General features: G+C 45.4%; 1 protein-coding gene across 1 annotated transcript in view; it reads right to left on the reverse strand.

Annotated features, from left to right (window-relative positions):
* Positions 1-25,923, reverse strand: part of SLC7A8 (solute carrier family 7 member 8) — a 58,514-nt gene extending 32,591 nt beyond the window's left edge. The window contains exons 1-3 of the mRNA XM_054448879.2: positions 24,807-25,923; positions 8,334-8,538; positions 7,278-7,429 (exon numbers count right to left, since the gene is read on the reverse strand). Coding sequence (XP_054304854.2) covers positions 7,278-7,429; positions 8,334-8,538; positions 24,807-24,957 — 508 coding nt within the window. The 5' untranslated portion in view covers positions 24,958-25,923. The remainder of the gene's footprint in view (positions 1-7,277; positions 7,430-8,333; positions 8,539-24,806) is intronic.
* Between the last annotated feature and the right edge of the window lie 888 nt (positions 25,924-26,811).

The raw sequence follows: 26,811 nt of genomic DNA on the forward strand, positions 1-26,811 counted from the left end.
GAAGGCTAAATCTGCTGCTGCTGCTGCTTCACATGAGAATGAGAGTCTTTTTGTTTATTGTTGTCCCCCCTGTGCCGAGAACAGTAACTAGCCCATCGTGGGCACTTGATAAATGTTTGTTAAGTGAATAAAGTGTTGCATTTATATAATATTTCCCAAGAGTCCCAATCCCTTTCTAAGTTATACTGCTCTAGAGCAGGCAAAATTTTGAGCAGGATCCTGGGAGCACCACCCTGGGGAAGATTCTAACCAGAGACCTGCTCAGCACCCCTCGGGGCTCTAGGGAGGACATGGAAGGCAGACATAGAACACATTCTTTTTTTTTTTTGAGATGGAGTCTAGCTCTGTTGCCCAGGCTGGAGTGCAGTGGCGCAATCTCGGCTCACTGCAACCTCCGCCTCCTGGGTTCAAGTGATTCTCCTACCTCAGCCTCCTGAGCAGCTGGGACTACAGGCCCCCGCCACCACGTCCAGCTAATTTTTGTATTTTTAGTAGAGACAGGGGTTTCACCATATTGGCCAGGCTGGTCTCGAACTCCTGACCTCGTGATCCACCCGCCTCGGCCTCCCAAAGTGCTAGGATTACAGGTGTGAGCCACCACGCCCGGCCAACGTAGAACACATTCTAACTGCTTGTCATCAATGCTGGGAACGTTTAAGTTGAAACACATTTCATTTTGATTTGGAGACAAACTTGATTCCTTCCCTTAGTAGTCAATTAATCAATACGTCCAGCTGATTCTACTCCTAAATCGTTCTTGTTTTTGTCACCTCTCCATCCTTGTTACTTCATTCTTAGTTCAGGCTACCGTCCCTCTGGCCTGGACAAATGCCTAGCCTGCTTGTCTCTCTGCTTCAAGTTTCAGTCTTTTCTTTCCCAAATGTGAACCTAATCATGGTACTCCTCTGCTCAAAATCTTTCAGTGATTCCCTGTTCCTTGGATAAAATCTACTTACCTTTCAACATTTAGCTCCAGCTGGGAGCCTTTCCAAGCACTCTCTTCCCAACTTTGAAGCCCCTTTCTCTGTGTTGCCCACATTTTTTCCCCATCACATTGTATTGTAATTATGTGTTTTTGCATACTATTCTCTTCACTAGACTAATCTTTTCTAAGACTCTATAAATCATACCTTATCTCCTCTTGGTGTAGGAGTTCAGTATGGTAATTAGCTGATGGATTTTTTTTAGTTTCTCTTTTCCAAAAAAATCTGCTTACAGAATAATTTTTATCTTAATGCATCATAAAAATGAAAAATGGGATGGTAGTCAAACTGGCCATTGAGTAAAAATCAAGAGATTTTCAATACATTTAGATTTTAGATGCTGGCTAGTTAGGAGGTGTACAGAGAAAAATGGAGTCTTGGATGTATGGGAATCAAATGTAGGCCAGTCTGTATTTGTCTGAATTCATATAAACAAGGCTGATCGGATACCCGAAGAACTCTGGGGACTAGGGAAGGGCAAGAAGGCAGTGCTGCCCAGTTATCTGAAGGAAAATGTTTAGTGTCTGGGGAGGAGAAGTTTGGGGGTAGAGAATGTGAAGGCTCAAGGGAAAATAAACTGAGGTTAAGGGATTTAGATGATAGGAAAGACTATTGAACGCTCTGATGTCAAGGGATTGATTAAACTTGCAAGAGACTTGCAAAACAACTCACGAGTTTCTCTGTGACAGCATTCTGCACCAGGCAGTTGGAGGCTTTCTGCAGAGGAATTGCAAAGCAACTCAGGAGTTTGAAGCAACACGTGAAGTCCTTTCCTTTCCAAATAGCTCAAGGAAGAAGAGATATCTGAAGCCCTGGAAAAAGCTAGCCTCTTAGGAATCTCAGTAGAAAGATAGAAAGCAAGATTAGAAGCATTTTTTCCTTGAGAAATGCATACAGGATATTTCTTTCTCCTGAGGGCGAGGAAGGAGAAGGAGCTTCTTTAGGTCGAGACATTCAGGGAGAAGTGGGGAACTTGAATAAAAAGAATTGATTCCACTTCAGGTGCTGGACATGACTCCAACCCCAAATGAGAGGAAGGAGGCCAGGAGCAGACTGAATGAAAGGTGATCCAGTCTCCAAGAGAACGAGGGGGCAAACAGATCCCAGAGGAAAATGCAGAGTTGCACAGATGCACAGATGGAAGCCTGGGAAAGGGTGTCCCCTGGACCCAGTGCTTCCTCTGGATCATTGTGGACGCTTTGTTTACAACTAGAGACCCAGGTAACAGCCAAAAGATGTGGCTACAGGATAAAAAGGCAAGCTGTAGGCCGGGCGTGGTGGCTCATGCCTGTAATCCCAGCACTTTGGGAGGCCGAGGCGGGTGGATCACGAGGTCAGGAGATGGAGACCATTCTGGCTAACAAGGTGAAACCCCATCTCTACTAAAAATACAAAAAACTAGCTGGGCATGGTGGCGGGTGCCTGTAGTCCCAGCTACTCGGGAGGCTGAGGCAGGAGAATGGTGTGAACCCGGGAGGCAGAGCTTGCAGTGAGCCGAGATCGCGCCACTGCACTCCAGCCTGGGTGACGGAGGGAGACTCCGTCTCAAAAAAAAAAAAAAAAAAAAAGGCACGCTGTAGGAACAACTTGTCAATATATAGGTCTATGCAGCCAGATTTGTACAGTAATAGATGCACTTTATTTAGAACTATCCACTATGACTGCAGCTACTGGCCAGGGGCTGATGATAAGGGCGGCTATCGCTGCTGACTCTTTTTATATCTTACTTGGATCTTTTATATGGGGAATATAGTCATTTACTCATGAAATAATACAAAAGGAGAAAAACACACAAGCAAATCACAAAAGGTATCAAAACCAAGTTCTAACACTTCCCAGTCCCCTCCTAACTCCCTCCACTCCCACTAATATACTTGTTCTGGAGAAGAGAGAAAGGCTTTTTATTTAATTAAAATGTAAAATACTTTTTCTCTCTCTCCCTCTTTTTTTTTTTTTTCTTTTCTTTTTTACTGCCGGGTGGCTAGGGATATTCTGCTGACTCAGCAGTGAGTAATCAGCTTTGACCTAAATAATAGAATAACTCGAAGTGGCAGCTGCAGTTGCATAAGTGTGATCCAAGTCTGCAGTTCCTTCCCTCTCCCTCTCCTCTCCCCCACCCGCTCCAGGATCCGGCAGGCAAGCCAGTTTCAGCAGGTTCTTTCCACCTCTCCACCCCCACCACCCGGCTAGTCCCAACTTCATTTCTCATCAGTTCTCCTCCAAAACAGCCCCACCATGGAACCAGACTTGGCCTCATCTCCTCCCTCCCCCAGCAAACCCTCGCCACGGGCTTTACCACACGGGCTCTCCCTGCTGGGCCCTGTGCCCTGTCCTCCAGTGCCCTCCATTATACAGCAATGACCTCTCCACAGAGGGTGGCCTTTCCTCAAAACCTCTCGCTTCACAGTCATCAGCATGTCACCACAGGACAGAAGGAAGCAGAGTTCCCCATATGCATATGTTCACGCCACACCCGAACTCTCTACTGCGTCTCCCAAAAGAGACACAGGCTGGGCTTATTTTATGCAGCTGGCTTGCCTGGCACCTGCTAAGAAGATGAGGAGGGCTGGATGATGGTGGGGGTAGGTGGGTGGGTGGGAGGGGTGCTGGAATAAAAAGTGCCACCATTTAATGAAATATAGCATCTACCAGTTGGGCGCAGTGGCCTCACTTTGGGAGGCTGAGGCGGGTGGATCACTTGAGGTCAGGAGTTCGAGACCAGTCTGACCAACTTGGGGAAACCCCATCTCTACTAAAAATACAAAATTAGCTGGGCGTGGTGGCTCATGCCTGTAATCCCAGCAACCTGGAAGGCTGAGGCAGGAGAATCGCTTGAACCTGGGAGGAGGAGGTTGCAGTGAGCCAAGATGGCACCACTGCACTCCAGCCTGGGTGACAGAGTGAGACTCCGTCTCAAAAAAAAAAAAAAAAAAAAAAAAAAAAAAAAAGCATCTACCGAGTCTTCCTGACAGCTTGGTTCTTGTTTTATTGAATACCTTATGAGAGGATTGGATGCTTATCTGGTATGGCCTGCCATAAAATTAAAAAAAAAAAGAGGATTTGAGGGGCCTATAGAAGTGGATTAAAAAAAAAAGTATTCAACAAACCGGAAAACAGAACCTCTGTACACAGACTCAAAGCAGCTGGGAGTGTCAGGCATAAGGAAAGGGAGAGAGGAAGTTTGTGTATAGCTAATGCATGTACGTGTGCACCCTGCTGGGCAGAGGGATGGCAGCTCCACATGGCCTTCACAGCTAGGAGGAAAGGGACACTGCAGCGGGACAGGTGTGGAGCTGGTTTCCATTTCCCCTAAAGGAAATAAGGAGGAATACACTTGGGAATAAGAAGGATTTAAGATTTTTCTGCTTATGAAGGTAGACAAATATTTGAACACATATTTCAAGGACATTGAAAATTCCTATCTTTGGAGGACAAGATTGGCTACTGTTAAGTTGGAGATAATTTCCTTGCAGTTCTGCTGAGAAGGCAGAGGACAAACTTAGATAAGCTTTACTGAATCTTTGACTACAGGAATAGAGGAGGGGGATCTTGTCATTTTTGTCATCAGCCAGTTTCTAAATTTCTCCTTGACTTGGTGCTAGCAGTGTCTAGGTGAGGGGAAGGCTGTGGAGAGGACTGTGCAACCTGTCTTTCTGGAGCAGGGCTACAGGCAGGTGCCGTTCTTATCTCCTAGGAGGGTTTGGACCTTTCTGGTCCGAGGGGACGCCCAAAAGGCTACACTACTTTGGAGGGTCTTTGTGCAAGATGTCAAACCCTTGGCAGATTTGGGGAATGCAAAGGAAGCCATGGGGTCTGGCTGCCCGGGAACTTCTTCAACCTGTGGCCTGGCTCCTCTCCTAGGGTGCAAACTGAACAGCCTCAGGGGTTCTTGATTTCTAGTAGGAGGGTAAGGGTGGCCTCTTGTCTGAGACACTTTAGCAGCATCAGCAGGAAAAAGGAAGCTGTCTGTGTGCAAAGAAACACCAAAACAGCAGTGGCCAGCACTTCTGTGGCCTTGCTTCCCACCCTCCCCTTAGCTGATCTGACGGCAGAAACAGCACTCTTCCTGCATTCCCACGCCTTCGCTTTTCCCCGCTCCCCATCTCAACTCTGGATCCAGCTAGGATGCAAGGATAAAGTGGCCCCAGCATCTTGCCCACCCCCAGTGACTGATATGACTGGGGCGCTGGGTGTCTAACACTATGCTGAGGGTGTCCCCTTCCTTCTCTCTTGCAGTCCTTGTGACTACGACCTCTTGAGGCAGCTAGGATTACACTCCCCATCTCACAACAGGGTGGGCGGGTGATTTTGCCCAGCACTCACCACTGCAGTTAGAAATGGTGGACTGGAGATGCAGGCGCAGGCAGCCTGGTTTTGGAGCCTGCATTCCTCTGCCTCCAGATCTGTGAGCAGGCCTGACTAAACACAAGGAATACACCCTCAAACAAATGTCTTGGCCCCATATTGCAAATGGCCTGGGTGGTGGAGGGCTGTCCCAGAGTTGACCAGCACTGCCAAAGAGGGCTCACTTGCCAAGGAGACCGCCTCTTAGGTCCCAGCTGCCTGCCCTGTAAGAGGCTACTGAGGTGGGTGAGTGATCTCTTCCTCCCCCATCCCGTAGCAGGACAGAAGCAAAAGTGTCAGGACCTGGGAAAGCATATGGCCAGGATGGTCACTACCCTCAGCTAAGTGTATGTGTGTTAGAAGGTATGGGAAGGCAGGGACCGAGTGAACTCTAGAGGTGGAGCCCCTGAAACATATCTAAGTATTTACTTTAGAAATTAGTTTTTGATTAAAGATGTAAAATACCCCAATCCATTGAGATGACTAATATCAGAGATAAAGCTTTGAGACTTCCTAGAAATACGGCTCTGCAGAACTTCTCTAGAAAGCCTCTCTAACCTATTCCAGCCCACAGAGATCTTTTCTCCTTCTCTGAATTTTATTGTTACTGTTGTTTTTAATTTTTTTTTTTTTTAGAGACAGGATCTCACTATGTTGCCCAGGCTGGAGTGCAGTGGCTATTATTCATAGGTGTGATCATAGCTCACTGTGGCCCAGAACTCCCAGGGTCAAGCAACCCTCCTACCTCAGCCTCCCAGGTAGCTGGAACTACAGGTGTACACCACCATGCCTAGCTCCCTTCTCTGAATTTTTACTGCAATTGAATCCTAACCACAGTATCTGTCTATATGGCTTTTCTCCTAGTTAGAAAACTCATCAAGGGCAGGGACCATGGACAAACCCTTCCCCAAGAGAGTTAAAAGAGTGTGACTTGACAAGTTGAGGTAGAAGTAGATGTGGACCTACTGCCATGAAGCCAGAGTAATCTTCCTAGGAGCAGCTGGGAGTAGCCAGCACAGTGCAGTGCACTGGACAGACAAGAAATCAGGAGCCCTTGCACTCCACGTGGCCTGCCTCCCTGGGCAAGTCACTTGCCTGGCTCTCTGTTTCCTTATCTGTTCTGGGAAAATGTTAACACTGGCCCAGCTTACCTCATGGACTTGTCATTAGGCCCAAATCAGATAATATAGGTGAAAGTGCTTTGCGTAACGTCAAGAACCCTGCCAGTGAAAATCATAGTGCCTTCAAGGAGCTACTTAAGTTTCTTTCTTTTTTTTTTTTAACACCAGCCAATCGTATGCAGAATCCATTCATACAAAACACACTTGTAGGAAATTGAAAGAAAAGTAATGGGGAAAAGAAAAGGAGGCAGGGTGAGGTGGCTCAGGCCTGTAATCCCAGCACTTTGGGAGGCCAAGGCGGGTGGATCACTTGACGTCAGGAGTTCGAAACCAGCCTGGCCAACAGGGTGAAACTCCATCTCTACAAAAAATACAAAAATTAGCCGGGCATGGTGGCTCATGCCTGTAATCCCAGCAACTCGGGAGTCTGAGGTGGGAGAATTCGCTTGAACCTGGGAGACGGAGGTTGCAGTGAGTGGACATCACGCCACTGCACTCCAGCCTGGGTGACAGAGTTAGATGCTGCCTCACAAAAAAAAAAAAAACTGGAGAGAAGTTAGGAGAGTCAGAGACATGTAGACCACCAGGGAGGCTAAACGAGGCTGTCCCTCAGACCGGGTGCAGTGGCTCATACCTGTAACCACAACACTTTGGGAGGCCGAGGCAGGAGGATCACTTGAGCCCAGGAGTTCAAGGCTGCAGTGAGCTATGATCATGCGGCTACACTCCAGCCTGAGTGACAGAGTGAAGACTCTGTTTCTAAAAATAATAATAATAATAAATATAATAAAAGAGGCTGTCTTGCTACCAAGACCCAGATGACACTTACATAAGCAGATGGCAGCCAGGAGCCGAAGGCCAGACTCTGGGGGGAAGCAGGTGGGGAAGAGTGGCTGCAGCACATAGTTGGAGAAGGTGAGGGCGATGACAGCCTGGTTGGTGGGGTAGATCACCAGCACAGCAATCCACAGCCTCAGGAACCTGAAGGAGGAAAGGGACATCCCCGCCGACAGGCATGGCAGGGATGCAGAGACGTCAGGGGAGAGCCCGGGCAAGTCATGCATCTCTTTTTTATTTTCAGGGATGCTGAAGAGCCCAGCCTCTGCCCCCACCCACAAATGAGACACCCAGCCCTCTGCAATGACAATAAAATGGTTTAATGATGAAGAGCTAAATTTCCACAAGCACTAACACAAGTCTTGGCATTCTTTCTTTCTCTCCTCTCCTTTCCTGATCTGTTCTCCATCACTGTAGCCACCAGCATCCAATGGTGGAAAAACAAAATCTGCAACCCCAGAATGTTGATGGACGGGACATACTAAGGGTGTGGTTATGTAAGCAACAATCAGGAGAGGCAGCAAGTGGAAGTTTGCAGGGGAAGCGCCTTCCACACCCTTTGGCCCATTGGTAAGGGTTTACTAATGGCAGGGATGCAGAAATTGAGGAAATTTAAGATTAGGGCCCAGCTCTAGAGGGAGGCCATTATCCTTGGTAGTGTGAGAAGAGGGTATGCTCTACCTTAGGTGGCCACTCTCATTTGTCAAGATAGAAGGGCGTTGTTTTTGTGATGTGCTTTCTCTGGGAATCTGTGGTCAGTGTTGTTATACAGTTCTGTTTGCTCTCACTCATAGAATCCTTCCCACTAAGATCAACATAGAGGTCAAAACTACAAACCTGGTCCTCCATCATTATCAGGAGCCTCAAGGGGACACAAGGCTACACTAGCAACCATGGCAGGGAAGCAGAAGAGACATTCCATTCTCTAGCACCCTGTGGCACACTGGAGACTGGAAACCCCTGGCCTTGGCTTTTTCTGATCTGACCTCCTTCTGAATGTCTTCCTCCTTTTCCCCTAGACCATTCAGGTCTCCACAGATCCTCTTACCCAGCCAGTCCTCCGAAGATGTCCTTGACATAGGAGTAGTCACCTCCAGATTTGGGGATGGTGACCCCGAGTTCAGCATAGCAGAGGGCTCCCACAACTGTGATGAAGCCTGTCACGATCCAGACGATGAGAGCAAGGCCCACAGAACCGGCATTCTCCAGCACTCCCTTTGGCGAGACAAAGATTCCAGAGCCGATGATGTTCCCTGCATGGGGCACCAAGGGTAAGGAGGGGAGACAGTAGAGACAGGATGGTTGGCAGGATTGGCATTTGGAGGGTGGTCTCATTTCTGATCTGATTCTGAAATGCCTTGGAGATACGTAAATGATCTGCAGGCAGGTGTGCCTAGCAATAATTCTCCCTGAAGTAGGGGAAAGAGGAGCAGAGAACTGACACATATTGACCAGGAACTTGATCAGGTACTTTCCACATCTCATTTAATCCTCAGGACGACACTATGGAATCAGATATTTCTCACATTTTACAGAGGAGGAAACTGAGTCTCAGAGATACCAAGTGAGTTGCCTAGGTCCACATCGCAGTAAGTGATGGTGAAGTATCGAATCTCAGGACCCTCCAGCTGAGCAACACGTGGTCCACCCAAAGTGACAAGGGCCACAAGACTCTCTGAAAATGGCACGGCTGGAAAAGTGGGCTGTTTTCAGAGACCACCTGCCGCTGGAAGGCTTCAAAAATGAGCCAAAGGGCAATATTTTTTGGACAGATTGTGGTCATACCCCAAGATTGGGGGTTTTCAAGACTTACAAGTGTGGAAAACACTCCTGGAGGCTGGCTTCTACCCTAGACATGACGGCCCCACCCTTGGTGAAGAACATAAAATAACTGTATAAAAACAGTCCTAGTAGTTTAGAAGTGGTGTGTAGGAATGCAATGCATACAAAGCCTCAGTACTATATTCTTTCAAAGGTCATTACCCACCAATGTTTCACGTGACCCTCAAAACAACCTTATGGAATTCAGGGAGAGGAGATGGGCAGGTACTTCCCTCTCTATTTTACAAACTAAGAGATTAAGACATAGAGGGGTTAAGTGGCTTTCTCCAAATTCCACAGCTACTGATGGGTAAAATTGGATCTAGAAGTCAGTCTCCTGATACTTAATCCGGCGCTCTTTCCACTAATCCACTTCTGCTTATGTGCAGGGGCTGGTTTTCTCCTGAGAGGTGAGGCCCGCAGCCAGTACTGAATGGCTGGCTGCTGGGTTGTGTGTGTTACACAGAGGAGGAGTAAGAGTGTGGAGGCCGTTCCTGACATGCTTCCTCCCAAATGTTCCTCTGTCCACTTCTTGTGGTAAAATAGGTCATCAAGGTCCATTGGGTGGGTGCTTTGAAAGTGCTTCTTCATGCTCTGCCCAGCTGCACCACGAAATGCCTGAGGAAAGGAGCAGAGACCAAACGGATGCAGGTGGAAAGGCAGAGCTAGAGTATCCTGAGGTCAGCTGGATTTGACTGTGGTCTAAGGACATCTCAAGCCTCCATGATCTCTCTGTAGTGGTCTGGAACCAGTGAGATGGAGATTGTAAGGTCCTATGCTCAGCTTTTAAAAACTGATGTTCAGATCTCAACCATAACTCAACCTCAATCTAGCCCTGAGACTGAAATATAGAATCAGAAGGCACAGGCTGAAGTTAGATGCAGATGAAAAGGAAGCACATATTTGTCTCAAATATGTCTTCCTAATTTTGGTGCTAACAGTCTTTCCCAACAGAACAGGGCTGCTTATAGAAATGAAACTAAGAGACATAACTCCTCATCATCAAATTAGTGATAATAATTATCAGGCAAAGAGAAGATAGAAAAAGGAGATTCTGAGTGCCACCAATCCTTACAGACTTTTCCTCTTCTTGTAAGTTTATGTAAAGTTCTATGATAGGACAACAGGACATTTTTCAGCCCTCCTCTCTCAGACAGTCCCCATATGCTCTATTCAGAAGTACTGGGTTAGTAGAGACTAAAAGACCTGCTTGTAGTATTCCAGGACTTAGGACACGTTCCCCCTGTCAAATGATTCTTCCCCCGCCAAACTGCTGTTCTCTGGATGATATCAAGTGCTGAGAAATGAGAGATCTCGAGACAGGTTTGCTAATAGTGCTGAAAGATGATAGTAAATTCCTTGCCTAGCAGGAGGTTATCAAAAGAGCGATCCATAGGGAATTTCAAAGCCAGCCAAGACTAGAGCAATAAAGCTAGGGTTATAAAACCAGCTCAAGGGGTTAGACAAACAATCAATAGCAGGAGAAAAACAAGGTTTGACTTTGGTCTTTAAGCTACTGAAAAGGGAGGAGTGTATAGCTAGGTGCTTCTTAGAGCCAAGAATGGCTGTTGCAAGAGGGAAAATGAGGATGGGTGTTATTTAATAGATCCAATCTTCTCAGGAATGAAGAGTGTCAATGTTCCACTAAGGGTTCGTAGAAAACAAACACTGTAGCAGGGATCAGTAAGTGCTTCTCTTCCGTTTTCACTCTGACATTTCGAGTATGTTCCCTTGCTCTAGGCCACAGGAGCCACTGGAAGATGGGACGTGCAACACTAACTGCTCACTTCTTGCCTTCGCTTCTTCTTGGAGGCCCCAACCTTTAAGAACTCTGGCAGAGAGCTGCCAGAGTGATTGCGAGGGTCACAGTAGATTGGCATTGGAATAAGAGTCCTCACTTCATAAAAATTGGGTTTCTGCCCCCAAAACCTTATTTTTGACCAAATTAAAATTACAAAGATAGGCCAGGCATTGGTGGCTCATGCCTGTAATCCCAGCACTTTGGGAGGCTGAGGTGGAAGGATCACTTCAGCCCAGGAGTTCGAGACCAGCCTGGGTGATATAGGGAGATCCTATCTCTAAAAAAAAAAAATTTTTTTTTAATTAGCCAGACATGGTGGCATGCGCCTATAGTCCCAGATACTAGAGAGGCTGAGGTGGGAGGACTGCTTGAGCCTGGGAGGGCGATACTGCAGTGAGCTGTGAGTGCACCTGCACTCTAGTGACAGAGCAAGACCCTGTCTCAAATAAATAAATAAATAAATAAATAAAATTACAAAGATAAAAGCTAAAAAAATATTGAGCTACACTAGTATAAACTAAGTGCTAGGGAACAGCCTGTCGCCCAGGCTGGAATGCAGTGGCACGATCTTGGCTCACTGCAACCTCTGCCTCCCAGGTTCAAGTGATTCTCGTGCCTCAGCCTCCCAAGTAGCTGGGATTACAGGCGTATGCCACCACACCTGGCTGATTTTTGTATTTTTAGTAGAGATGGGGTTTCACCATGTTGGCCAGGCTGGTCTTGAACTCCTGACCTCAAGTGATCCACCCGCCTCGACCTCCCAAAGTGCTAGGATTACAGGCGTGAGCCACTGCGCCTGGCCTATCATCTCCAATTTATAGGGGAAGAAAATAGGACAATTATTATTCCTATTTTTCAAGTGGGGAAAATGAAGATGGTATTATTATCCCTATTTTATGGATGAAGAAACTGAGACCTAGAAAGGCAGTTATTTGCCTAAATCATAGGGTAAGTTTGTTGTAGCTGGACTGGAAGCTAAATCTTCTGTCACAGCCTCCAGCTTTTCCCTGATAATAAAAGGTCTTCCTAATACATTGGAGTCAGTCTTCTATGCTGTACTTCATAGGCAATGGGAATGGTTCACAGGAGGCACTTATTAAAGAGTTGGAACACAGATCTGATTCCTTCCTTCTATTGCAGTACCACCTTCAGTGGGGATTTATAAAACATTGATATCCGTTACCTTACTTGATCTCCTAAGTACTTTCTTAGGTGCACAGGGCAGGTCGTATCATTCCTATTTTACCATTGCAAAAACTGAGGCTCAGAGAGGTGAAGGGACTTTATCAAAGTCATGCACTGCATAAGTAGCAAGGCCTGGATGAGAAGCTAAGTCCTTGGACTCCTGGTCCAGACTTTCCTCCGTGATTCCATGCTGCCTCCCCTCTGGAAACTGCACAACAGACACTTTAACAGTTGGGCTTTTCAACTTGGACGCTGTCTAAGTGCGACTTTCCTGGAGTGGCTTTGAAAAAGATGAACTGGGAAAAGGCTTTTCTACTTTGACTATGAACCTACATACCTTCCTTCCTTCCTTCCTCTCTCTCTGTTTTCTTTCATTCTTTCTTTTTTTTTTTTGTTTTGAGACAGTCTCACTCTGTCACCCAGGCTGAAGTGCAGTGGCGCAATCTTAGCTCACTGCAACCTCCGCCCCATGGGTTCAAGCGATTCTCCTGCCTCAGCCTCCTGAGTAGCTGGGATTACAGGCGTGTGCCACCATGCCAGGCTAATTTTTGTATTATTAGTAAAGATGGGGTTTCACCATGTTGGCCAGGCTGGTCTGGAACTCCTGACCTCAGGCGATCCGCCTGCCTTGGCCTCCCAAAGTGCTGGGATTACACGCTTGGCTGTGGGTCTCACCACTCTTTCACCCAAGCTGGAGTGCAGTGGTGTGATCATAGCTCACTGCAGCCTGAAACCCCTGGGCTCAAGTGATCCTCCTGTTTCAGCCTCCGAAGTAGCTAGGACTATGGGTGTGTGCCACTATACACAGCTAATTTTTATGTTTTTAGATGGGGGGAGGGGGCCTCACTATGTTGCCCAGGCTGGTCTCGAATGCCTGGCCTCAAGTGATCCTCCTGCCTTGGCTTCCTAAAGTGCTGAGATTACAGGCATGAGCCATCCCGCCCTGCCAACACACATTTCTTGATGAGATATAGGAAGAAAGTTGATTACTGTGGGTTTTTTTCCTCCAATGTTTTAGCTTAGACTCATTGTCTGTAAAGCCACTTAGAATGAGACGCACATCCATCTGGTATTGCTGAGGTACTCAAGGTTAGAGTTTTAGTCCTGCTTCTATCCTCCCCAACTAATAAAGTAATCATCTTATCACACAGATCTTCTTTAGGGAAGAATGAATTCTAGGATGCCTGGACAATGACACCCAGTTTGGCTTGTTCTGTCAAAGAAAAACCAAGCAAATCATTTCATTAAAAAGGAGCCATGTTGTCTCAATGGGCAAGTCTTCACTAGAAAAATTGCCGGAATTGAGAAAACCCACATTTGCCATGAATAATCACTAACTCCCCCATCTGTAGACCAATACCCATGTGACTCCCATTAAAGCATTACTCACATCTAGGCTTGTCCACACTAGAATGTTACAGCCATCAGAGAATTTCCTAAGGCATCGAATTACAGACTTCTGACGCCCAACAGACCCTCAGATCCAAAAGGCTTTGGCCTTCCTTACTCATGCTAGCCTTGAAATCTAGCCACAGCCTCCTCCTGGGGCTTGGAGGTTTTGGCCATTTCCATGATGTCCAGAGAAAGCTAGGTGAACCTGCTTTGTGTTTCTTCCACAAAGTGGCTGAGAGGATCTCAGAGCTTTTCAGGACTAAGGGAACAGCGTGAAAGCAGGTCTGGCATGTGGGGCCCAGGCTTTGATGTTCACGCCAGGCCTGGAAGCTCACCATGCCTCTCACCGTGTTTACACTTTCCCATCGGGACTGTACAAACAGCTCCTCAGGGGTGGTAGCAGGTCAAGACTCTGACACATGCCCTGAGGAGTCAACATCTTCTGCAGATTGAGATGTGGAAGGCACTGCAGAACTCTGCTGTTCTGGATTCCTTATTGAAAACATGAAAAGGGCACTAGACTTAGAGCTGGAGGAGAAACTTTGTCCCTGCTTTGCTGTGTGACCTGAATTTTTCTGAAAATCAGTCTCTTCATCTGCAGAATGGGAGTAATTGTTCCTGCCCTGCCTACCTCAACAGGGTTGTTGTGGGGAATCAAGGGAGACGCTACATGTGAGGCACTTTATAATTTGTGAAATGCTAACAAATGTAAGGAATGGCTAGGATTTGTAGCAGTAGGGACAGAGACCAGCCCTAGAAGAATTCAATGGACTTGCTTTGGAGGCTTGGCTCCAAAACAGCACTGTACAGCCAGGACTATGAAACATTCTCTGAGTCATTTTTCTGCTGGTCTAGGTGTAATTTTTAGATGCCGCAGGTGGGCCGGCAGCAGGTAATTGCATCCCAAAAGGTATTTATTGAGGGCCCACTCTGTACATGCTTGTTTTGGAAGGTAATTGGGAAGCACTTGTTCACACATGGACTTTTAATGAAACGGATGGAGCCAACTACCAGCTACTGAAAGACAGGCATCGTAGCCTGGGGGTAGTGGGGGGCTGAGTGTTGAGCCCTCAAATAAGCCCATGAAGGACCCATATCTTGCCTCCAGTATTCCCAGCCCAACTGGGGAGCCAGGCGTCCACAGTGAGAGGCTTTGTCTTCCTCGGTGGTTTTCAACTGAGAACAACTTGTCTACCACCTCAAGAAGTCAGCTGGCCGTATCTGGAGACACTTGGTTATCACAATGAGGGTGGGAGAGCTACAGCACCTGGTGTGCAGAGGCCAGTAATGCTGCTAAACTTCCTACAATAGACAGGACAGCCTCCCACAACAAAGTATCTGGGCTTCATTGAAGTTTGAAGGTAGAACAGGGCTTCTCAACCTCAGCACTGTTACCTTTTGGTTAAGCTCTAATCCCTTTCAAATTTGAGCCTGTATGATTTTTTTTTAAACCTAAGCACAAAAATGTATTATTCATAGGAATAACTCATTTTTAAATGAACAAAATTTTCATTGTGGTAAAGACACGTAACAAAATTTACCATCTTAACCATTTTTAACTCTATAGTTTAGCAGTGTTAAGTATATTCACATCGTTGTGAGGCAATCTTGAATGATGATTTGTTTTTGACTGACTGCTATTATTCAATACTCACCATGTACTAGGTTATAGGATGTGAAAGTGAGACACAGTGCCTGGTTTCAAGGAACTGTGTGGAAAGGGAAGACACGTGCACAGACACAGAACTGATACCACCACGCAGAGCAGAAGCTGCATGAGGGCTATTGCAATATATGACAAGATTTTAATGGGTGGAAAAAAAAAATCACTGGCATGGGCTGTTCAGAAAAGTCCTCCTGGGAGAGGGAAGTGTCAGACTGATTCTGATGAGTGAGTAGACTCAGCTCAGCAAAGAGAAAAGGAAAAGCAACCAGCTGGTTGCTAAGCAGGTCAGACTTGGGCTGAAACGGTCAGTCTTCTTACTGGGTCAGTCCAGTTGAAATTTCAGAACCAAAATTATTGAGTGTGTGAGTTGGGGGTGGGAACCACTAATCATCAATGGTTCCCCCCATTCTACAACATACTGATGCACTATGGTATCTTCCAATAAATATTCATTTCTTTCTCTCCTTGAGTTAAAGGAGCGCAAAGACTTTGTTTTATTTTTTAAATTTTTACTTTTTTTTTTGAGACAAGGTCTCACTCTGTCACCCAAGCTGGAGTGCAGTGGCACGATCACAGCTCACTGCAACCTCTGCCTCCCAAGCTCAAGCAATCCTCCCATCTCCGCCTCCCTAGTGCTGGGAACACAGGCGTGTGCCACCCCACCTGACTAATTTTTAAATATTTTGTAGAGGCAGGGTCCCACTGTGTTGCCCAGGCTGGTCTTGAATTCCTGGATCCAAGTGATTCTCCCACCTCAGCCTCCCAAAGTGCTGGAATTACAGGTATGTGCCACCCCACCTGGCCAGCTTTGTTTAAATACTCCACAAGAAACTTCCATTGCACAGCTAAGTAAACTGATAATTAGCTTGCTCAAGATTACAAAGATTGTAAATAGGGAAGCGGTTTGCAAACTTAAGACAATCTGTAAAGCCCATCTTTTTCTAATCAGTGGTTCCTCCCAGTCTATGGCATGCTGATGCAAATCATGGAAAAATTCACACTAAACTTCCTGCTTTCAGTATCAGGGTCCAAATACCACCTTAAGTCAACCTGACCTGTCTTTATCGGCTGCTTACTAAACACTCTCTGCAGAACTGTACTGTTAAAAAGCACTGAAGTATTTGTGCATTTCCTAAATGTACAAACAAGCACCTTTAAAACATGGAGACAGATGAGAAAAGTAATAATTCTGCAGCAGTGGTACTTTTTCTGAGTAATCTGCTTTTGCAATGTGCAGTTCAGTGTGAGGTTGCCTGGTCCATCTTCAGACATTGTGAAACCTTCTCCCCAGAAGTGATGTCACTGCTAATGCTGAGGATATTTAAAGCAGGGAGCAAACCAATGGGAAGACATGTGACTGTGACAAAGATGAGGGATGAGATGTGATCAATAAAGCTTTTCAGCTCGAACTTCACTCATTCTATAAATAAAACAGCTTAAAATAGACTTGAGGGATTATTTTGCCTCCTAGAAATAAAATTCACCAGTGCTCAGGACAAGGCCTAGAATATAATGTGCTCGGTGAGTGTTTGTTAAAATGTGGAATAATTCTGAATCCTATGTCCAGCTGCTCCCACTCCTGCAGCAGAGAGGAGCCTGCAGTTTGCCATTTCCAGATCTCCAGGGAGAAGGGATCTGGGGGCCTGCTCTGTAGACGTGTTCTGGAAGGGGAAAGAAGGCATGGTCCTCCATGCTCTATATGCTCAGCAGGGAGTTAAGCATTGGAAAGGAACAGTTTCTAGCTCCCTGGGTTCCTGAATGGTTCTTGTTTTCTGTAGTTTGGGATATACTCCTGGGATCATTTGCTTGTGCCTGCTTTTCTAGATCCATCTCCCTCTCCTACAGTAACAACAAAACAACAACAGACATTCCTGAGGCATTTCTTTGAAGGCAGCTGTGCTGCTGGATTACCCATCAGAAAAGACAGAAAACCTCGGTAGCCTGGCAACTTGAGAAGCCCCAGCCAAGATGCCTCACACCTCTACCCCACTTCAATAAGCTGATTTAACTCAGAAAAGTGTATATATGGTGCTGGCCACTCTGAGAAGGTTATTTGGTTTGGGTACAGTGGTGTTTTGTGTGTGTTTGTTTGTTTGTTGTTGTTTTGAGACAGAGTCCTGGAGTAAGCAGTAGTGCAACTTGGCTCACTGCAACCTCCATCTCCTGGGTTCAAGTGATTCTCATGCCTCAGCCTTCCAAGGAGCTGGGACTACAGGCACCTGCCACCACACCTGGCTAATTTTTGTATTTTTAGTAGAGATGGGGTTTCACCGTGTTGGCCAGGCTGGTCCCGAGCTCCTGACCTCAAGTGATCCACCCGCCTCGGCCTCCCAAAGTGCTGGGATTACAGGTGTGAGCCACCGCACCTGGTGGGTACAGGGTGTTTTTAACTGTGATTGTTTAAAATGGCGGTCTGGTGTGTCTGTTGGACATAGTTTCTTACCTGCCGGGTTCCTACTTTCTTTCCTCCACTCTAAGCATCTCCTGCTAGTCAGTCATTCTGTGTCACTCTGCTCTTTGAGGGAATGTATTATCGCCCTGACAGTAGCAGATTCAACCAAATTACTCCTTGAGCTCTCTGGTTCCTGGAGTCAGGAAGTGTCCAACAGGATCCCTGGTCCCAGCCACCTTGCACTCCAGACTGAGGAGCATTTCAGTTAAGCCCAGTTGCTTCAGATTTTAGTGACCTGGGTGGGAATCTAGGCTCTACCATCACCTAGCAATGTATGCTCAGTAAATGGCAGCTACTTATTATTATTACATTGCTGGGTATATAGCCTTTCCCTACTCACCAAGATGTGTTTGTTTTGAAATACCTCCTAGCTGGCTTCTGTCCCAGAATTTTATTTGAAAACAATGAGGGTTTTAATCACATTTTCATCCTGAATGAACCAAATCGTAATCCCCCTATGTTTTGTGTGAGTGTATTTGTATTTTTTAATTGAAGTACAACTCAAGAAGCAGTTTTCACACTCCCTCCCTCTGATCACCATCCAGTAGACATTTTTGGGACTAGAAGCTGATACATCATATTAGAAACTAAAATGCAAAATCTTCTAAAGTGGTGTAGGCCACATGGGTGTGAGATCTTTTATACTTGAAATTTTTCCAAGTCAGCCCAGAGCCATTTCAGTACAGTTATACCCGTAGCCACACCTCTCTGTTGACAGAAACCCTTAAAAATTTTTCCCCCTATTTTTTCAGTATCAGACATCCATGGTCTTTCTGGACTCCAGTCTCAGGGTTGTCTTCCTCCGTGGCCAGCTGCCCCACCACGCAATACACATCAGCCTCCTCCTGTCTTGGTTACCAATTAGAAATGAGAAATGGTTAAGTGTTTTGGCTATGGAGTCATCTCAGTTATCAGTGGTATGACCCTAGGAAAATTAGCTACCAGCTCTGTGACTCAATTTCCCCATTATTAACATACAGGTAATTAGAATAAGTAATTTCTTAGGATTGTTGTGAAGATTGAATGAAATAATATACATAAAGAGCTTATAGCTCAGGAATTGGCATTTAGGCCGGGCGTGGTGACTCACGCCTATAATCCCAGCACTTTGGGAGGCCAAGGCGGGCAGATCACTTGAGGTCAGGAGTTCGAGACTAGCCTGGCCAACATGGTGAAGCCCTGTCTTTACTAAAAATACAAAAATTAGCTGAGCATGGTAGATCGCACCTGTGATCCCAGCTACTCAGGAGGCTGAGGCAGAAGAATCACTTGAAGCCGGGAGAGAGAGGTTGCAGTGAGCCGAGATTGCGCCACTGCACTCCAGCCTGGGCGACAGAGCGAGACTCTGTCTCAAAAAAAAAAAAAAAAAAAAAAGAATTGGCATTCAGTAAGAGCTCAATAAATACTATTTTAAAAAATCATGTTAGTTGGGAGATAGTGGTCTGGTAGCTAGATCAGCATCCAGTATTGTTCTGTAGCAAATATACCAAGATCCCCCATAAACATAAACTGTGCTGAAAACAAAATGGTCTGACATTATATACTTTTTAATTTTATTATTACAGCTCTCCAGCCAGCTTTTTCACCTTTGTTAAGTTTAGCTTAAAGCTGCCTCCTTACATATTTTAAATTCCACTTAAAGGTTTCTCCATGTGTAGTGAAACGTAATCTAACTGGATGTGTAAATAGACTGTAACCTACTTTTGTACCATTCACTGAGTTTCAGCCAAAGGCAGCCAATTGTCCAACCCTTGTTCAAATAAGGCAAATGTAGAGCTGTAACCAATCAAGCTGTTTCTGTACCTTACTTCTATTTCCTGTATGTCACTTGCCTTTTTCTGCCCATAAATCTTCTTCGACCATGAGGCTGCCCCAGAAACTCTGAACCAGTTCTGGTTCAAGAGGCTGCCTGCTTCACGAATTGTTCTTTGCTCAATTAAACACTGTTAAATTTAATTTGTTTAAGGTTTTCCTTTTAATGCCTTCAAGACATAGATTCTGGTTACATACCTAGGTATGTGACTGGTATAAAGTACCTAAATGGCCAGGAACCCTGTGGGTACCTCTAACATGGCTGGGAAGAACACTGGTCCATAAAGGAAAGGTGTGCATGTGCAGGAATGAATGCGAGCACGGTCTGTGCTGGCCAGATGCCCCTCAGGCTCACCCAAGTCTTCCTGCAATTGCACCGGGAATATTACTTTCTTTCACTCCCAGCTGACAGCCCAGCTCCCCCGCTATACTGGGAAACTTCCTCACTGGGAACACAAAATTAATTGCTATACAATAAGTATTCACTCATCTATAAAAATGAATAAGGACCTCTGTCCAGATTCTAAAAGAAAATACTCCTTTAGGAGATAAAAATAGAAATAGTGAAGAATAATGCTTACGAGCTTGATTCAGGATTCAGACAAGCTCTGGGTTTGAATCCTAGCTCCAATATTTTTTAGTTGTGTGACCTTCAGCAAAGTTGCTTACCCCTTTGAGCCTCTATTTCCTATCTGGAGGAAGAGATAATAAAGTGTCTACCAAATGAGTTATTGTGAATGACACATAAGTTCAGGTATGTTAGGTAATTGGATGAGTACCTGGCATATACTAAGTGTTTAATAAACACAGCTATTAACAGTAGCTCTGGTATCATTAATAAATGAACTTTGCTGTCCTCCACACCCTCTTTCGACTTTGGGGGGAACTCCACGTTCATGGTGAAATCTAAATTAATATGCTGCCAACAGGTTTCCTTAGCCAAGTACATGGAGAACAAAAGCCTGGTTAGGTTAGGACAAGGGTGACGTTAAAAGATTAAAATGGGCCAACCTAATTGTCCAGGTTGATAAAACTACTCCTAGCTTAAAGATTTTCAAGCCAGGTTCCCAGCAGCCCTGCAGATAAATGTTTCCTATTCATATTTTTGTCCTAGAGTCCGTTAAATTCAACAATCATTTGAGTAAGTATTCCTTAAGCAGGCATTCTGTTAAACACTAAAGATTCAGAAATATATAAGACACTTGCTTTTTTTTTTTTAAGAGGCAAGGTTTTGTTGGGCACGGTGGCCCACACGTGTAACCCCAACACTTTGGGAGGCTGAGGCAGGAGGATTGCTTGAGCCCAGGAGTTCAAGATAGCCTGGGCAACATAGGGAGACCCTGTCTCTAAAAAAAATTAAAAATAATTTTAAAAATTATTAAGCTACTTGGGAGGCTGAGGTGGGAGAATTGCTTTCGAGGCTGCAGTGAGCTATGATTGCACCACTGTACTCCAGCCTGGTTAACAGAGTGAGATCTTGTCTCCAAAAAAAAAAAAAAAAAAAAAAAATGAAGACGAGGTCTTGCTCTGTTGCCTAGGCTGGCCTGAAACTCCTGGGCTAAAATGATCAAGTACATGGGACTACCTGCAGGTATCCACCATCACACCTGGCTCAATTTTTCTCATAGTTCAATTTTTTTTTAAGGACACAATCTTTGATCTAGGAAATAACAGTTTAGTCATTATGCTTTTACCTACGAAAACTCCCAGAATCAGCTTCCCTACTTCGTCTTCTCCTCAAATCCTTCAAGATACTTCTTAATCTAGTTCTTAGTAAGAACCTCTCTCTCCTTGCTTCCCACCATTCACATAACTTTGCCCTACTTCAGCTCTTACACAACTAAACCATGTCATTAATTTTGAATGTTCTCTATTTAGTACATATGCATCTCATCTTCCCAATCAGGATATAAGGAACTCTCTGGCATAAGTCTTCTATTAATTCATTGTATATTTCCATAACACTTACCATTCTGTTATCCCTGCTTTCAATCATCCATGATGATTGTGAATGAAATTTTACAAAACATGTAGGTTAAATTATCCCTCTTAGTCAGTTAGGTATGAGAGAGATAGATTTAGGGCAAATATAACTTTGCCACAGTCCCTGAAAAAAAAAAAAAAAGGTTTGGGGGTTGGGCACGGTGGCTCATGCCTGTAATCCCAGCACTGATAGGCTGAGGTGGGAGGATTTCTTGAGCCTAGGAGCTGGAGACCAGCCTGGGCAATATAGTGAGACCCTGTTTCTACGAGAAAAAATTTAAAATTAGCTAGGTGTCGTGGTGCATGCCTGTGGTCACAGCTACTGAGGAAGCTGAGGTGGAAGGATCGCTTGAGCCCAGGAGTTTGAGGCTGCAGCGATGCAGTGAGCACGCCACAGCACTCCAGCCTAGGCAACACAGCTAGACCTTGTCTCAAAAAAAAAAAAAAAAGAAAGAAAGAAAGATTTGGGACAAATTCTACTTTTCCATACCATGTCTCCTGATTCACTTAGAAAATTTCCTTTCTCTTTTTGACTTTTTTTTTTTTTTTTTTGAGATGGAGTCTCGCTCGGTCACCCAGGTTGGATGCAGTGGCGCAAACTTGGCTCACTGCAACCTCTGCCTCCTGGGTTCAAGCAATTCTCCTGCCTCAGCCTCACGAGTAGCTGGGACTACAAGTGTGTGCCACGACGCCTGGCTAATGTTTGGATTTTTAATAGAGACGAGGTTTCACTGTGTTAGCCAGGATGGTCTTGATCTCCTGACCTCATGATCCGCCCGCGTTGGCCTTCCAAAGTGCTGGGATTACACGCATGAGCCACCGCACCCGGCCCTCTTTTTGCCTTTTAGTTCTCTTTTTTTCTGCAGTGTTGACATTGAACACCAGATCCCTGAAATCTACACAGAAAATGCCATTTCTATTTTTGCATTTGGTCTTGAAAACACTTGAATCACGATCATCCACTGAGAAACTTCTCTGGAAGAGGAAAGGGCAGTTCCTCAGCACATCTGTGACTCAACAGCAACTCAGGAGGGGAAGCAGAATGGATTTTGTCCCCTGTATCATCTTAAAGGGGAAATTTGTGTCTAGCTTAAGTTGGGGTAGAATAGTGCCTATTAACTCTACAAGGATTCTCATGCTTTGCAAAAATATCCCAGTTGCTCTGAAATCACATATTTGGAATCTCTTTTCATCACAGAACACCAGAGTTGCCATTCTTGTTACTGCAATGCCACCATGGGGAGCTTTGAGATTATTCTCCCACTGAAGTACCATCCATAAGTTTGTGGACAAATCAGTAGTAACATATACCCACAGAAACTGTACTTATTATACCTGAACACTCCCATTTCTTCATAGTCTTAGAAAAAGATGTTAAAGGAAGAGACAAAAACATCAGTATATAGGAAAGTACCCTCTACCCTTGAATACCTGAACCTGGAGATTGAGACCATCCTGGCTAACACGGTGAAACCCCGTCTCTACTAAAATTACAAAAAAAATTAGCAGGGCGCGGTGGTGAGTGCCTGTAGTCCCAGCTACTCAGGAGGCTGAGGCAGGAGAATGGCGTGAACCCGGGAGGCGTAGTTTGCAGTGAGCCAAGATCGCGCCACTGCACTCCAGCCTGGGCCACAGAGTGAGACTCCGTCTGAAAAAAAAAGAATACCTGAACCTATGTTGGGAAGGGTGAGCCAGGCTGAGGCAGGAAGAAGGATGTTTAATTGTGCTTGTGTGCCTGTGGGCGTGCGCTTCTGTGTATAAGTCAGAACCTTCCTAGAGGGGGAAAAATGCTTAATTCTGTCAGTCAAATTGGTGAAGGAGGTATCAGCCTCTGGGCTATTTATAGACCTTAAACTGGCATGTGCTATACATACTGAATACTTGGCTGTTCTCATTTCTTTTGAGCAACTGAGATAAAGTAAAGGAGAGGCAAAAAAAAAAAAAAAAGTCATGAGAAAAAGTAAAGAGAGATTCAGATCATGACTATAATTTTTCTTATAACATTATCTTTCTTATAACTGTAGATGGCCTAGAAAACCTCCCAGAGTCAGAGAATCACATAAAACAGGATTCCAGGGGGTAGGAGGAGTTGGGGGAGTGGGGGGGATGGGATTTCATTTTAGAGACTGAAGAAAGCTTGGTCACTAAAGTTCTGGGTGTAGAGGTGAAGAGGATTATCTGAATACTGTACTGATTTTATTTGATTTCAAGAGTGATCTCCAGTGTCACTATTGCTCAGATGCCAAAATATCTCTGAGCTATTGCATAGAACATGGCGTCAGCCAGAGAAACTGGTTCAGGGGCACCCGGACACAACGAGCTTTCATGAAGGAACTCTGGAGAGATGACAAAGAAGCATATCTATGCCTGACCGTCCTGCACTCCTTTTTCTGGGAAAAAAGTAACGCCCTCTACCAAAGATAGCAGAACAATCTCTCACTCTGAAGTGAGGGCAGGAATAGTGAGCTATTGCCTGCCATCCATCTCCAAGGCTTCTCTGGAAAGAGGATGTGCTGTCTAGAGACGAAGCTGTATTTGGGACTCCTGCCCTGCAAAGTACATTCAGGGTGTCTGAGTGGCCTGCACTGGCACCCTTGGCGCCACCCAGGTTCCCCACCTTCAGCACCTCCCAGCTAGGACACATATTTTACCCATCAGTTCCTCCTCAACTCCACATTCTACACATTCTAGTCACTCCTTATTCCCTCTGAGATCCTCACCGGGTCCTCCGTGGCTGTTAAGAAACAGGTGGACTCCACCAGGCAACTGGAGAAACTGCAAACTCTCCACTTACCGAGAGGCACAATCTGTCCCCTCTTTTCTTCCATAACTTCCCCATCTATGAAATGGGAATAACAGCCTTGTCACAGCTACTTCACACAGTAAAAGTGCTGCATTAGGTGGAAAACGCTCAAATAAAAAGGCAGGGCGTTGCTGTTGCTATTTTTAATAGCTATCCCATAGTTTCATTTAACATAAAACGGCAAAATAGCTACCAAATATACCTTAAAAGCCCATCCTCAGCCTGGGAATAATAGCTGCATAAAAACTTGTTCAGGTCCCTCAGTCCTTCCTTAAACCTATTGAACTAGAACCTCCAAGTGTAGAGACCAGGACCTGTATTTTTAAGGAGTTCCCAGGCAATGCTAATCATCAGCCGGGTTTCTGACCACGATTTGCTCCATTCTATGAACACTGGGCAGAATCTTTGCCTGGTTTGGAGGAGGAGATGTATGATGTATTTCCTATGCATCTCAAACTTGACCAGTGGAGGTGGGTTACAGCTCAGGTGACTGACAATCCTTTTCTAAGGAATAGGAAGAACAACAATGCTTTCGAAGGGTTAAGATCTCACAGGAGGACCACCAGAGGGGAGAGGAGGGGTCGGCCGGGAAGGAATGGAACTCACCTACGATGATACCACAGGCACTGACCAATCCGATCTCTTTCTTCAGGGCTACTCCGCCCCCTCCGGAACCAGCCTCGGGGCTGGCGTCCGACTCGCCCCCACCTGGGTGTTTCTTTTCGGTGTTGTTTCGGTGCCTGGCTCCTTCTTCCATCCTTCTCAGTAGGATTGCAACCTCAAAAGCTGCCTCCCTTTCTAAATGCGTATTCGTGTAAATATATTGGGAGAGAGCTTTGAATTAGAACGTCCTTTTCCGAAATAGGAACCACTCCTACCCTCTAAAAAAGGCAAGCAGATAAAAGAGAAAACGAAAAATATTCCTACTCCGTATTCACACTTTCTGGTCACTCGTGTTTACAAACAAGAAAAGTGTTGCTAAAAAAAAAAAAAGGCCAGGGGAGACATACATTTAAATATAAAAATAGAACTGTGCCAGCGACTCCGGCTGGAATTCTGCTGAAAGGGATGTGTCTTCAGAAACCAGGATGGTTCTGCTCTGTGCACCAGGCAGTGGCTTATTCAGAAAGAGAGCCTGGATTTCCCTTCACCTCTCCTCCTAATAAAACAGGAGATTGCCTTTACCTCCCCTTAGTTTTTTCTTTTATGATGAAGACAAAAGTAGTTTTCATTAACGGTAGGAAAAAAGAGCAATCCTCAGGTACTTTCTTCTCTTCTAGAAAAACAAACTGTGGACCTGACCGTGTTGCTCTAGATCTGGTTTCCACCTGCTATGGGTTTCTTTTCCCTTCCCCGTCTTCTGCTTCCGCCTTTCCCAGGTGTCCTCTTCTTTCTCGCTGGTCTTGTGCCCTTGTTTTCCTCTTTTCTATCCTCGTTCTACTGCACAGCCGGCCGCATCCCTCTGGTTTCGGGAGAGTGCCTTCTCCACACACTAACGTGCTTCTCTTTAGCGAGGGGTTTTATTCGCCCGCCGAGGCTCCGCCCCTGCCTCCTCTGCTCCCCTCCATCCTCAGTCCCGTCTCCTCCCTCCTCTGCAATTTAAGTATTAGCACAGAGCCCCCAAACAGCACTGAGAAAATGGAATAAGTTATTTCTTTTTGCAATCGTCTCTCGCTTTCTCCATCTTTCTCCTTGCAACCAAGTGGAAGAAAACTCCTTCCACGTCAACTGCTCCGGGAGAGCTCATTAGCTAGTATAATGTTACAGGTCATACAGCATCTGTGAGCTTTATAAATAAGGGAACAGTTGTGCAGATACTTTTAATGCCATCAGAAATAAACTAGCCAATGTATTAAAAAATATTTAGGACTGGATCATTTGAGAATACAGGAGAGAACGTTGAAGGGACATCATCTTCGAGTTTCCTAAAAATAGGGGGAATCGACGGGTGGCGGAGGGAAATGGAAGGAATTAACAATGGGAAAAAGGTTCTTTTAGCGTAATTGTGAGCTACGAAGAGTACAGAGGAAACAAAATCGCCAGGCGCGGTGGCTCGCGCCTGTAATCCCAGCGCTTTGGGGGGCTGACAGGGGAGGATCACGTGAGCCCAGGAGTCTGAGACCAGCCTGTGCAACAGAACGAGACCCTGTCTACTAAAAATTTTAAAATTATCCGGGTGCAGTGGTGCAGGCCTGTAGTCTTAGCTACTCAGGAGGCTGAGGCTGGAGAATTGCTTGAGCCCAGGAGGTCAAGGCTGCAGTGAGCTATGATGACGCCACTGCACTCCAGCCTGGGAGGTAGAGCAAGACCCTGTCTCAAAAACAAAACAAAACAAAAAGCCAGAAAAACCACATGCACATACAAAAAGATAAAAAGCAAAATCACCAGGCGGCCTTGTTGTTCACAGCTCTTATTTAGGGCTGGCTGAAACATGAAAAAAAAATGACTCAAACCCTGGTCCTGCAACTTCAAATATTTTTGCATTTATAAACTATTTGAAAAGCATACATGGGGAATTATCAGTACATCACTGATCATGAAACAGACTTGTTGATGTTAGAATAACTAGCTTATTACCATACTGAAATGATGCCTCCACTTTCTTGAAGAA

Source organism: Pongo pygmaeus, chromosome 15, assembly GCF_028885625.2.
Source record: "Pongo pygmaeus isolate AG05252 chromosome 15, NHGRI_mPonPyg2-v2.0_pri, whole genome shotgun sequence".
Lineage (NCBI taxonomy): Eukaryota > Metazoa > Chordata > Mammalia > Primates > Hominidae > Pongo > Pongo pygmaeus.